The 13,737-nt window shown below is 50.3% G+C and overlaps 1 protein-coding gene across 1 annotated transcript; it reads right to left on the reverse strand.

Annotated features, from left to right (window-relative positions):
* Window positions 1–11,524: 11,524 nt before the first annotated feature.
* Window positions 11,525–12,465, reverse strand: ZNF488 (zinc finger protein 488). Its single transcript, XM_004695885.1, is given in 2 exon segments — window positions 11,525–12,384; window positions 12,387–12,465. Coding segments are annotated over 2 exon segments (939 nt in total).
* Between the last annotated feature and the right edge of the window lie 1,272 nt (window positions 12,466–13,737).

The following is a 13,737-nucleotide window of genomic DNA, read 5'->3' on the forward strand; positions in this document are numbered from 1 at the left end:
TGCCGGGCTGAGGGTGGGGGAGGTTGGGTAAGGAGGGCCGGTCCAATGAGAGGTCCTGCAGCCCCCTAGACATGGATGGGGACTAAGTCCATCTTCTTGCCAGTCTGGAGAAGGAAAGGGAGCTTCCTTGTGTTTAAGGTAAAGGCCTGTGCTCACTCCCACAGCCCATGCCAAGCACATCCCACTGGTTTGACTGCAGGGTGTGTACTTGGGGAGGAAAAGACAGGGTGGAGCTGGAAGGGACTTTGGAATGGGACGGGAAGTGAGGAAACAGGTAAAAGAAAAAGCAGAAAACTAAGCGGGCCTGATTAGGGGAGTATAGACAGATCGAGAATGTGCGGAGATTCACGAGACCTCAAGGAATATCAGAGGGCTTATTCCAATAACCTCAGGGAGTGCAGGGAAAGGGTCAGACTGTGTGCTCTACACCCACCATAATGTGCTCCCACAACCCAATCATGGTCCCTATGTTATACACACAGAGCCCAAAACACAGGCCGGTTAAGCAGCACCGGTCCATGGCACAATTTCACCACATGGTTCCGCGTAGGTCTGTAGATCGTCAAAGCCAGGACCTTCTCAAATTCCCAGCATAGTTTAGCAAGTCACCTTCCAGCTAAAGGACAATTAGACATGGAGAGGCGGGGTAGCGGCTTTAACTGGGCCAAGGGTGGCCAGGACACACCGTGTGACTGGGCCGCTGGTCACATCCAGGGCATGTCCTGATTGCTCAGGGTCTGTGCTGATTCAGTGACCAAATGCTTTGTAAAGTGACCCCTGAAAAACCTCCTCCAAGCCAACTGCAGGATGGAGTGAGTGCCAGACAGCAGCCCTCAGGCCCCGATATGCAAAGCAGCTGGAGAAACTTTGAGCCCCTGGCACAGTGCTTCTATGCCACAGTTCACACAGGGCCACCGCTGCCCATGGACTAAAATTGTGTGATGGTTTGCTGCCCGTGGACTAAAATTGCATGACAGCTACTGCGTGAGCCTCTCAGCTACTCACGCAGCATAGTGGGCTCTCCACATAGCATGGCCCTGGGCCGAGATAAGGCCTAGATGACCTAGATAAGACCTAGGTCTGACTTCCTTGGAATAAATGCCGTCTTGCCTTGGTACTTGTAACATCCCTACTTTTACTCCTTGGTGACATGTATTTAAGTGGCAACATCCAGCCCTCCTGGCCACTGAAGAAATCAAGTCTGATTGGCCACAGTCGGTTCTATTGGCACTTGGGAACCGAGAGTACCAGCCCCTGCCCTGGGCTTGAATGGAAGGACCAGACTCAGCAACCAGTGACCACAAGAGAAGACAGAGGATCTATTTCCTCTGTTTCACCCTCCTCTGTCTCTTCAGGCCACACATGGGTGGGGTAGTGTAAGAAAGGGCCTGGAGGCGGTGAGGATTTCACTTCCTGGCCCTTCTGACCATGGCTGGATCAGCGTGGTGGGGGCCTAGACCCCCGGGCACCCCCACTGCTGAAGCTCCCACTATACTTTAAAAAAAAAAAAAGTGATTTCTGTTAAATGTTTACACAGAATCAGTGAACAGCTTCAACACAAAATGCAATCAAACATCATTGTCTAATTACTGGAGTTGTAGAAAATACTAACTTCTAGCCCAACAATGTTGTTCAGTCGTAAAGATGGCAATAAACATCTTTCAGTCCTCTGGTATGTTTCTGTGTCTGCATCAAAGTTTTATTTGGAAATAAAGTGTAATGTCTAATCTTTGGCCTTTCCTGAAAGTGGGACCCAATGTCTCCCCAGTCCCACATACTGCCCACTGCCAAGTCCCCTCTTTCCTTGGGGGCTGCGGGTAGTGGTAGTGAGAGGGCCGGGGGGACGGAGCTGCCACTGGGGACTGGATACAGTGTGCAGGGCTTTCGGGGGGTGGAATAAGCAGACATGTCCATGCAAGGGCGTGTGTGAGAGGATACCCTCCCTCCATGTCAGGGAGAAGGCCCCACTCTTGCTAAGAGACACATCTCCAGGTGTCTCTTTTCAGCATCTTCTCACACTATGCTCCTGTTCAGATGCCCGTCTCCAGCCAAACACCCCCAAAGCCACTGCCCTTGTCCTCTTGGAACATCCACACTCACACAGGCGCACCCCCACGCATGCGTTCTCACACGTACGCCTTTGGCCGGGCACATCCTCCCAACCCAGCGGGAAGAGGCACTCAGACTTCCTGTTCCCGGCCCTTGGGCCTCTGCCCTGGCCAGCCCCTCTCCCAGCTCCACGCATGGCCTGAGTCCATCTTCCAGGAGGGTCCGGCTCTAGTTCTCCCGCCTCTGCCCTTCTCTGCCCTCCTGGTTCTGAAGCCCCGGCTCTGGGGAGCATCACAAAGCTTCTGTCTCACAGCTGTCAGGCTCACACTAGCAGAAGGAGGCAGAGTTGCAGCGTGCACTGGACCAACCAGAACTTGTACTCTCCTGGGCAAGTGCTGCACACGCTTGGGAGCTGCCCAACCCGGTCACTGCTTCTCTCAGCCTGCTTGTGCAGGGCCCTCTGACCAGCCAGGTATCCAGTGGTGGGTGCCTCACTGGAGAAGGACACCCCTCTCTTCTTTGCACTGTTAATATGGTCACTAAATGTTGTGGCTTGTACCTCTTTCAGAATTCTGCCAAAACGGGGAGAAAGAAATTCCCGGGTCAGCTCTGACCAGTGACCTTCCAAGTCTGACTTAACGAGATCTGGACCCATGTAAGTAGGAGTGGTAGATCACACCCCTCTGAAACCCACGACCTCCCCACCACAGCAGCGCCCCTTCCCCCCCCCCCCAAGACTGTGTTTCTTCATTTGGTGGGTCTGACTGGCTGCCTCTGCCCTGGGTCCTGCCCCTGAGTTTGCCTCACATTCTGCTCTCCCTACCCCGAGGGCCTCTGTCTCTGGGCACATCTCAGGGGCCTCAAGTGGCTCCTACCCCTCAGGTGGTCCTTGCAGAAGCCCCCAGGGAGAGGAGGAAGCAGAGAGCCAGCATGGGGACATGCTGGTGCAGCGCCTGTGGTGGCCGGCCGGGGCAAGCCCACCCCTGCGGGGGCTCCCTCTGCACCGGCAGCTCCCACCACAGAGCCCTGGTCTTAAGCGACGTGAAGGAGGCGAGCAGGTGTGCTGTCTTCTCCCCGAAGGGCTTACACTCCCAGGGCGCCAGGACTCACGCAGGCACAGGTGCGTGGCTCGGGCAGCACAACGGGGCCACTGGCTTCATGTTCTACTGTCACCATCTTAAGAGTCATAGTGGTTTTTTAACGAGAGCTCTGCATTTTCATTCTGAACTTGGCTCTGCAAATGATGGAGCTGGTCTTGCATGCATGTGTGTGGTCGGTATGGTTCTCCAAGTCCCAGAGTTACTCGAGAGGCTGCTTCAGGCCCGAGCGATGTCTTGATCCTAGCGAAACAGGGAACTTGCTCTGAGGTCTGAGGCCTGAGCCTGGGAACCAGCCCCGCCCCTCCTCTCTGGTCCTCAGAGGGCCAGAAGCTTTCTCCCATTTGTGAGCCAAAAGCAGCCTTGCTGTTCAGCTCTCAAAGGTGGCCTATTCCATCATCCAAATTGGAAGCTCTTGGGGGCTTCCAGGTTCCTGGGAAAGCTGGGAGCAGCCTGATGTGGTGGGCCAGGTTTTCCCAGACTTGCTTTTAACGAGGACACTGGAGACCATAGCAGGCAGGCAGCCCTGGAAACAGGTGGCTTACTTAGGATCCGACTGAATAAAGCTTCTAGAACTTTTTCCTTTTCCAACCAGAGTCTCCACCCCAGTCAGAAATCTCACAGCATTGGCCTCCGCTCTCCTGTACACTCACTCCAGAGACCACCCCTCCCCGGGAGGGCTCGTCTTGCTTTGTTAGTGGGCGACTGCCCATCAGAGAAATGGTCAGATCCTGGTCTGGGCCAAGTCTGCCTCTCCACAGCTCCCTGTTGTGAACATTTGTTCTGACTGAGGGCCCCTGTCCCCCTGACATCCGAGCCCTCTTGACCGGGGCTGCAGGATCTCCGCTGAGGGAGACACAGACAACGGGTTGCAAGGGCTAAAGCCTCTTCAGGGCTGGAGACATAAACAAAACAAGGACAACAGAGTAACACTCATAAATGCTAAATGAAAGTTGTGGGGGGTTTGAATAGTTCCCTTTCTTCTATGAAGAGACAGAGATCGTAGGAAATGGGCAAATAAAATACTGACTACATTAATCCTCGAAATTATTTCTGATTCACGCCTACACACAAGTCTGATGGACTTGGAGGGAAAGGAAGAAACAAATACAAGAAGAAAGACTACATCCTGGGGGAAAATCTTCACAGACCCCTGCTCAGTAGCAGCAGCAACGGCATGCCAGTGACCCCGGACACAGGGTGAGGCGGCCACGTGGGACATGCTGTGAGGGAGGTGAGCAGCGAAGGCCCCACCGCGGGGAGAAACTGGTTATCACTCCCTGATTCTCCAGAAACAAAGAAACGTGGCCAGATAGTAATTTCTACATCCAGACAGTAGATTTTGGGGTGTTCACTCTGCTGTAGGTTTGAAGATGTCCAATGGACAGAGACACCAATTTCTAGCACACACAGTCAGGAGACTGGCTGCAGTGTGGGCTGCTGCAGCGCTGGAGACCAGCCCAGAGTGCAGGGGGGCTCACAGGAAGCCCTGACTCGGGAGCACGGGCCGTGTCTCAGGCGGAGGCTGTTCTGCAGAGACTGCACCATCACCTTCCTGCAGCTCCTTCGGTGGGAAAGGGACTGGAAAGACGTGACAAGATCCCAACGGCACATTTCACCACGTCTTCCTCCCTAGGAAATCGCCAACTAGCACCACTGTAGAGTATTCCATGTGGAGAACTGCCGACAGATACGTGTCACATGAGTAGTGGAAAGCAGAAAGCTGAAAATAACTTGAAACAAGTGGATGTGTCAGCCAACGCCTAACCACACAGCAGCACATGCAGAGTTGACCCTGTGGTGGGGTCATGAAGTCACCCCCAACCTAAAAAGGTTGGGGAGGGTTACTGCCCTGCACAGCCTGCCCAGGGTCATTCCTGGGGTTCTCCTAGAACTCCAGATGGATTAGGTACAACACATTGACTATGTGGGAAAAATACGTTCACTAGAAAATGCAGCGCAAGCAATAACTATCTTCTAGTCCCTTGTAAGGGATCTCCCAACTAGAAGTTTTATGTTCCACCAGATCACCCAGGGACTGGGTGTCTATAACACCATAGTCACAGCTACCCTGCAGGTCCACCAGGCATTGTCCATCAGACTGTGCCTTTGCTCAGCAGATCTACAAAAATATCCTCGAGCAACCACCACTGTGCTTTTTAATCACATTGCCATTAGAGAAGATTGTGAGTTGCCTTTAAATTCTAAGCTTTATATGTTCCCATCTTTCCCTCTCTCTTTATTTGCAATACACATAATTTCAGAGGGGGCATTTCAATTGATAACAAAATCCCTGGGATTTGGAGAAAGTGGGTGGATACCAAGGAGACAGCCACAGCCACAGCCGCAGCCACAGCTGATAGAGATGAAAGGTAAAGGGGGCCCTGGAGAGACGGGGGCTGTCAGATCTGTGACTTCAGGTAGAGACTTTGCCTGGGACCCAGAGGACACAGCACCTAAGACTCAGTAGCATCATCTACCTTCTCAGCTCTGGCGCAGCCCTGTGGTAGGCTGAACAGGGGTTCTGAAAGCATCTGAGCACAACCGGGTCCCCAGAACCTATGGATGTGACTTTGCACGGCACTAAACATGACCATACACTTAATAGCAAAAGATATAACAGAGGAGCTTAAGAAGAAGAGGGCATTGGAGATGATCCAGGTGAGCCCTAAGTGCAACCGAGTGTGTTCGCATGAGAGAGACATGCAGAGTAGAAGACAGACAGACGGGAGAGGAAGAGAGGACGTGACCACGGAGGCTGAGGCGCACACCATGCCAGGCACGCCCACAACCACCAGAAACCACAAGCTCTGCAGCGGTGATTGTCCGGAGTGCCCAGCCGTGCCTTCCTCTCAGACGTCTGATCTCCAGAGATAGGGGGAAATAATTTCAGTTGTTAAGCCCGCCAGTTTGTGATCATTTGTTGCAGGGACCACTGGAGACTAAAAACCATTCAATTGTGTTTTCACTGGGCAAATTGTTTGCATGTAGATTATAGTTCAACAAAGCTGATTTTTAAAAAAAAATTAGAGTAGCAATAAGCATAGGGGTGCAGGTGTACTTTTGAATTAATGTTTTTGTGTTCCCAGCCCCCGTGTCATTCCATCTTATCACTGAGCTTCTGGGGAGCTGGAGGTGATACTCTGCCTCTGGATTCGGGGTCCCCTCCAGCGTCCTACAGGCTATCTGCCCTGGAGTTATTGAGACACAAGATCACTATGGTTAAAAAGCCAGAGGACTAGTCCCTGCTCAAGCCCCTCTCCCGCTCCTGCCAGAACTCATGCTGGGGGTCTGACACGGACCCAAAGCTGCGTGTGTGCGGACTCAACAGCGGATGGCAACGTCTCCAGGTGGCCCATTGCTCTTCTGTTCTGTGATCTTGTGCAAGTTCTGAGTCTCAGCTTCCTTATGCACAAAAGTGGGGGGGAGGGGGGTGTGTGTGATTAGGAGGAAGCATGGACACTATTGTGAATGGGTCCTGTGACAGCAGGCATCTGTGTGAACAAATGCTGCTCACAGAGCACAGGGTTGGGCTGCTGTCCTCACAATCCTGATAAGAAATCACTTGTTCTGCACGACTGTCTCCAGAGTCAAACCTCGTCTTTATTTGTGAAAATCATACATTCCAAGGAGCTCCCGCGTCGTCTCTGGGCGCATGCTCATTGTTTGTATAATTTGTGCCCCGCCCACCACCCAGGTGTTAGTTGTAGGCAAGAGGCAGAACAGCCGTGCGTGCTAGAGATTTCCATTCTGCAGAGAACGAAAGTGGGCATCATACTCACTGCTCATAGGAACTTCGTCACCATTCTGCGCCCTGATAGCTCAGAACAAACCCGTTTAAAGTCCCCTCTCCCAACTTGGTTTCATTGCCTGATATGCAGTGCCTCTTGGAGGCTTAAGTGAGAGCTGCACTTTCATTTCAATTCCCTTCTGCCTCCACACCCCCTGATTGATGTCCTCTCTGGACTATCAACAGCTCCGAAAGAGAACAGTCTATATTCTGGGACTCAATTACCATTTTTCTTTCATAGCACAAAACTGTGAACATGGTCAGTTGAGACATGGGAACAAGGAAAAAAATGCTCCCAATTCTCCTTCCACGTCTATAGCAGGACTTTCCAGCAATTGGGATAGTTGGAAATTTTGTAAAATAAGCTGTTAAATATACATTAAATATACATTGTGATCCAAGAAAAACAAAAACCTTTGTTCAAACGTAAGAGTATACTCCAATCTTCATAACAGGGTTATTTGTAATAGCTACCTGCTGAAAGGAACTATCACAGGAAGGAAGAAATATCAGCCTGTTAGTGGCTCATGATTGTGGTGTATCTGTAGAATGGACTACTATTCAGCAATAAAATAAAATGTAAGCTGATGATTCACTTAACAACATAGGTGCATCTCAAAGTCCTTATGCCAAGAGAAAGTAGACAGACAAAAACAGTACACATCGTATAATTCCATATATATAAAACCCTAGGAAGTACATCTTTAGTGACGACAGAAAGCAGGTCAGTGTGCGCTGCTGGAGATGCACGGGATGGGGATTTTTGGAGAACAAAGATGCACAAGGAGAAATCATGGATGAGGGCAATGTAGACATTATCTTGGTTGCAGAGACAGTGTCATAGGCGTACATGCATGTCAAAGTCACTCCAAACATGGGCTGTTTCCTTTGCAACGATAGGGATGGAACTGGAAAGGATTATACTAAGCAAAATGCCAGGAAGACAAATACCAGACAGTGTCACTTGTATGTGGAATATAGCGGGGGAAAAAACCAAAGGTCAGATAAAGCTGAACAAGTAACAAACCCTAGAATTCTGCTTTAGAGTTGACACTACCAGAGGGATGGAGAAGAGGGGGAAAAAGTCAGGGGGAATGTGGTTGCCTTGGTGGTGTGTGTGGTTTGGTAATGTACGCCTACAGGTGTTAGCCTATACTTAAGCCATACACAGCGTTGTAAACCAATGTTACTGCAATAAAAAGATATTTATTGTATATCAATTACATATCAAGTAGCAAAAAGAAAATAAACATTATACAACCTGTTTCTAATACATAACTTTTTAAAGGTTCTTTGTTCTTTATATAATGTATTGTAAACATTATTTATTACATTACTCAAAAAATTCTGCAAATCCATATTTGGGGAGTCATTTTACAGAAACAAGAAATACCAGCTCTCAGGAACATGTGTTTGAGAACATTTATCACAATATTGCTTCTAGAAGCAAAAACAAAACAACTTTAAATATTCCTCACGAGAGGAACAGATTAGTAAATTATATAGGATTATTATGCGGTCATTAAAAGGATTCACTTTTTTGTGAAAGGTATATGTTTAAGTAAAACAAGATGAAAATTTAGGTGTATGCTATTATAAGATGATGTTAAATGGATGGGTGGATGATGAATGAATGGATGGATGGAAGTACAGAGACAAATGGAAAGAGCTCCTCCCCTATGCTGCCACTTAGGACCAGAGAGAGTGGAGACAGTTATACTTTAAACAGTTGTTATTGGTTACTAATGAAGACTGAGTTAGAATCTTTGGGGAAAGGTTGTTACACATTTAGGAGTTATTTAACTTGTGAAAATGAATATGCCTTACTTATTTATTTTTTAAGAAAAAGGATTAAAATAATATAGCAATAATGGACTTGTTTTGAAATGCATCCCCCAAAACGGAATTTTGGTTAGACATGTTGGAGAGACAGAGATGAGATAATAAATAATAGATAAAAGGCAATGAAATGTCAATGGTTAATTCTGTCTATCTAGTATAAGAATATTCACTACACTACTTAAGAAGTTCCATAGTGAACATTGAGGGGGAAAAAACATAAAACAATATAGGGAGGTTTAGTTCCAGACCACAAAAATAAAGCAGATATTACAATAAAGCAAGTCACAAGGTCCTCCCTGGCTGTGCAACGGGTTAAAGCACAGCACTGTGAAGCTATTACAGCCACTGAAGGATGAGTTCGTTCCTGGCCAGGGAGCTGAACCACATGGCACGGCAGACCTCTCCTGTCCTGTCTGCTGCTCCCCTCAGCAGTGTACTTCATCAATCTACCTGTTCTGCTCCACACTCTTGTCTCTGGTGAATCCTCTCACCTCCTGCATCTCTGGCCTGTACCCCAGTTCTGTATGCATAAATAAATAAATCTTTAATAAATAAAAAGAAAGTCAAATTAATGTTTTGATTTCGTGGTGCATGTAAAAGTTATGCTTAAATTAAAAATCTGCAGTATACTAAGTGATCGATAATATTAGCTTTTTTAATAAAAAGTGTAGACACATTAATTATTGCTGGCTGTCTTCACCCCCCGATTTTTCCTGTGCAGAGGTTCTACCTGGGCTCAGTGATGATGAAAAGCCCAGAAAGCCACGCTCTGCACTGTGATTATCCATGGGCAGGTGGCGGATGAGACCCAGTCTTCCTGGCAGTGGGTGGGGGGGAGGTAAGGCGGCCTTATTTACTGAAATACTCAGGCTCACTTCACTGATGCAGACAACAGAATGAAGTGACCATATGTTACCTGGCCATTAAACAAATCCTAATGAGCTAAAAATATGTTTGTTTCAGCAACCTGACCTCTTTGACCCTCATAAACCACTGGATAAACATCCTCAGATAATGGTTTCCAGAGAACAGACTGTGGCTGTCCAGTGTGCTGAGAAATCACCTGTGTCCAGAGGCCGCTGACCTCCGATTGCCTGCAGAGGACTGACTGGCTGCCACGCCTGCACAGCCAGGGTGTCTGCTGGGGACCACGGTACACAGCAAGTGGGCCCGCCGCTCTGGCAGGACTTCTGGCCATGAGCACACACTCTGGATCCTAGTTGCCCCCTCCACTTAATGAAGGAGATGCCCACCCCCATTGGTAAGAATTCTCAGTTATTTGTGGCAAGTCAGTTGCAAGCAGGAACCGTGTTCTGAGCAGAAGCAAAGAGTGCGAGTCCAGCGTTTCCTGTGGGCTGACTCAAGTCCTCAGACAGGTTGATCTGGTCACCTGTGAAGCCTGGGACCACAGAGACCCAAACCCTAGTGCCAGCTGCAGCTATGGGCCAAGCCCACAGGTAGCAGTGGCCTTCCTTAGTCAGGAGACAGGACAGTGCACAGGTGGCAGAGTTAGCTTCCTCTGACTTAGGGTCCCTGGTCCCATGGTGATGAAGGACAGGTACCCGTCCCACCCACCACAGCACACACCGGCATGTTATCGTATCATTTGGAAGCGATAGGGAGCCACTCTGACTTCCAGGAGGTAATAGCTGGACATGGGAATAAAGCTTAAGCCCTGAAGTTGATGGTGACCTTAGTCTCTGAGTCCATGACCCCATGGCTCCTTCTCACTACCCCCATGCTCCCTCCACCTAGATGGTGAGCTTCAGTTAGTTAGACTTCAGCTGCAAAGCAGAGATAATAGCTAACATGGAGAACTTAGCATTAATTGAGTCCTTTTCTGACACAGTGTTAACTGAGTCCTTTTCTGACACTGTGAGTTGCTTTACATGCATTTCTCACTTGGCTTAAGTGAGAAACTTCCCAGAGGTCACAGAGCGGCAGAATCAGAACCTCCTTGGTGGGTCAATGACTTAGGACACCACACTGCAAGCTAGCCACAGCTGCTTCAGTGCGAGTTTGATTCCCGGCCCCAGAGGTGGCCCACATGGCTCAGTAGACCTCTCCTTTCTCGCCCAGTTCAGCCCATCAAGTCACAGGCCCAGAGTTAAGAAATCAATGCTTTCTTAGAAGAAATCTCAGAGTAGTCTGAGATTTTTGTTACGTAACAGTAGCTGACTACCCCAGGCAGTGATGATAAATGTCATTTACTCAGGGATCATGCTGTGCCTAGTGCTAAGCCGGCTGTTTTCCACGCATCATCCCATTTAGCCCTGACACAGGTGTCATCATCTCCATTTTGCAAGGAAAAAAAAAAAGGAAGTTCAGGTGGTTAAAGCACTTTGTCCAAGACCAGGACCGGTCTGTGACAGGACCAATATTTGAATGTAGATTTCTCTATCACCAAGCCCAGGCAGTTGGCCAAATGTGCTTCCATCCAGGGTGAAAGGAACCATGTCAGAAGAAGACCCCCACTTTTTTGATGTTAGAGTCACCCTCATCAGGGGGACTGGACCAGCCACGTGCATGGTTTGATTTCATGACTTTATTTACATCAGAGCAGATCACAGGGCCTTTTTGGCCCTACCCAAACCATGGCGAAGAGATGTGCATCTGTGAGCTCCAGTGGGGACGGCACTTGAGACAACTGTGGGAACGCCCTTTGCAAAGGAAATGCAGGTGGCCCTCATCTCTGCCCCCCCGGCCAGCGCGGGACCGCACCTGCAGACCTGCCGCACGTCACCTGTCAGCTGTGAGAGGTCATGTGCCGGGAGAGATGGTGGCGCTCCCGGAAGTACTCGTGGCAAATGGGGCACGTGAGGGCCTCCTCTCTTGGCTTCTTAGAGTGGGGGTCAGACCCCGCAAACTCCTTTTTGTGGTGGCACCACATGTGAAAGACGAGGTCAGAGGTTAGGTGAAAGGAGAGGTTGCACTTTGCACACCAATTCTGGGTGGACAGGCCCTCGGAGGAGAATGTGGGTGGCAGGAGGGCCCACGAGGTGGTGGCGGAAGATGACCAGGCCATGGGGACCTGCACCACAGTGTGCTTGAGCCACAGCATGGAGGCTCCCAGGAAAGGGGGACAGAGAGGAGCATTTGGTGCCGGTGTTTGCGAGTTCCACATATCACCCGCGGCGAGCTTAGAACGTGAAAGCTGGCGCCAACACGGACTGCCTGCCACACTGATGAGTCCCAACAGCTCCCCCAGGGGATCTGAAGATCCACATGTTTGGAAGACAGAGACTGACCCAGGTCTCCCTGCCGGACACCTGGCTGGTTTGCTGAAGGCGCTCGTCCGCTGCCCTGCGGCTCCGCTGGGCCACGTAAAGACGGTGCTGCCAGCTGGGTCACTGGAGACGTCCTGGACCAGCTGCTGGTGGCCACCGTGTCCCCTCTCCTGGACCTGCCTCTTCTTGAGCTGAGGGACCTCTGTGAAGGTGCTCCGTCCTTGTTCCTGGGACATTTCCTGGGCCAATGACTGCTCCCCTCTGAGACTGTTGGGGGTCGCAGACAGTGCCAGCTCAGAGCAAGCTGTTTCCTGGGTGCCCCTGCCCAGGGCAGCCTCAGGACTGAAGTGGTTTGTTCTCTCCAGCAGCACTGGCTGGTGCCCCTGCCCCGCACAGGTTTACTAATGCACCATCTGTTTTCAGCTCCTGGGGCCAGCAGAACCTCCTCTCCCTCAGCCATGTTACATGGCAAGGGCTGGACCAGCTAAGCAAGGTAGACTGTCTTCGGGGCGCTGGGGCTCTCCAGCACTTGGCCCCAGGAGGAGCTGAGAGATAGGACAGCTCCTTTGGGCTGGGACAGTCACAGTTAGACTCACAGGCTCTGCAGAGAGAGGAAGCAACAGGCGGTGAGACTAGACTTGGTCACTCAGGGGCCCTGGCCACTCTGGGGAGCGCACATAAGTCATGGCTACATTAGGAAGCCCCCTTGCCCGGGACCCTGTGCCCTACAGTCAAGTGGCAGACACATCTCCCTGGGAATTCAGGCCGTGCCATGCGCAGGCTATGTGAATTCAGGCTGCCAGAGAGCAAAGGTTGTGGGTTTCACTTGCTCCCGCTCACACAAAACACCAGGGTGTGTGAAGCCCCACCCACAGCCTGCCCTGGGCCTGCTCATGGTCACCCACTACCGACTGGGCTTTGCCCCTTGGGGGGAGATTTGGGAGGAGAGTTTCTAATTTACTCTCATGGCCCTGCAAGCGTCATGGTATGACAGGCAGCGGGCTCTCGGGGAGGGCCGGCCCCACCACACTCAAGAAGACCCTCTTTTATTCCAGATTCTTAAGCCTGCACATAAAAAGGGAAGACTGTGCGACCACTAGGGCACTAGCGCTGACAGCAGGTGGTGTGGCTTGGATTTATGCTACACAGGATTCTCCCTAGGCAAATCCTTTCGGTTTGAAGAATTTTGGAAACTCCCTGAAGCAATTCAATCTGTTTTCCAAGCTTCATCGTCCCACCCTCACTTTGGCATGGGGGGCATCTGCTCTCCCTACGCCTGCCCTTGCAACATGACCTGTTAGTTAACCATCTTGGTTAAATTGTTGTTTGCGTCCAAAAAGATCTGAGTACCCTACCAGGCACAATTCACCCTCTCTCACCACCTGACTCCATCAGGGAGGAGCACACTGCACAATGCTGCCGCCCAGAGGCAAGACACAGTACTGCAGGCCTGGCACCTGTTGTCCAGACAGCCCCTGCTAGAGTAACAGCACAGGAAGCTTCCAGCAGATAGTCTCAACAGACCCACTTGGTTGGTAATGCTGGCAAATCTGCGTTCTGATTTAGGGAAATTTTCATTCCTTCTCTAAGTTCTATTTTTTTTTCCAGAAGTACCAGGGCATTTTAAGTACCTGGGAATAGGAGATCTACCACAAAGAACTTAGAGAAGGAATGAAAATTTCCCTAAATCAGGTATGATAGGGCAGGTCTAAGGTTTCACTTGGCCCTCACT

This window comes from Condylura cristata, unplaced genomic scaffold (assembly GCF_000260355.1).
Source record: "Condylura cristata isolate star-nosed mole 26May11 unplaced genomic scaffold, ConCri1.0 scaffold00011, whole genome shotgun sequence".
Taxonomy (NCBI): domain Eukaryota; kingdom Metazoa; phylum Chordata; class Mammalia; order Eulipotyphla; family Talpidae; genus Condylura; species Condylura cristata.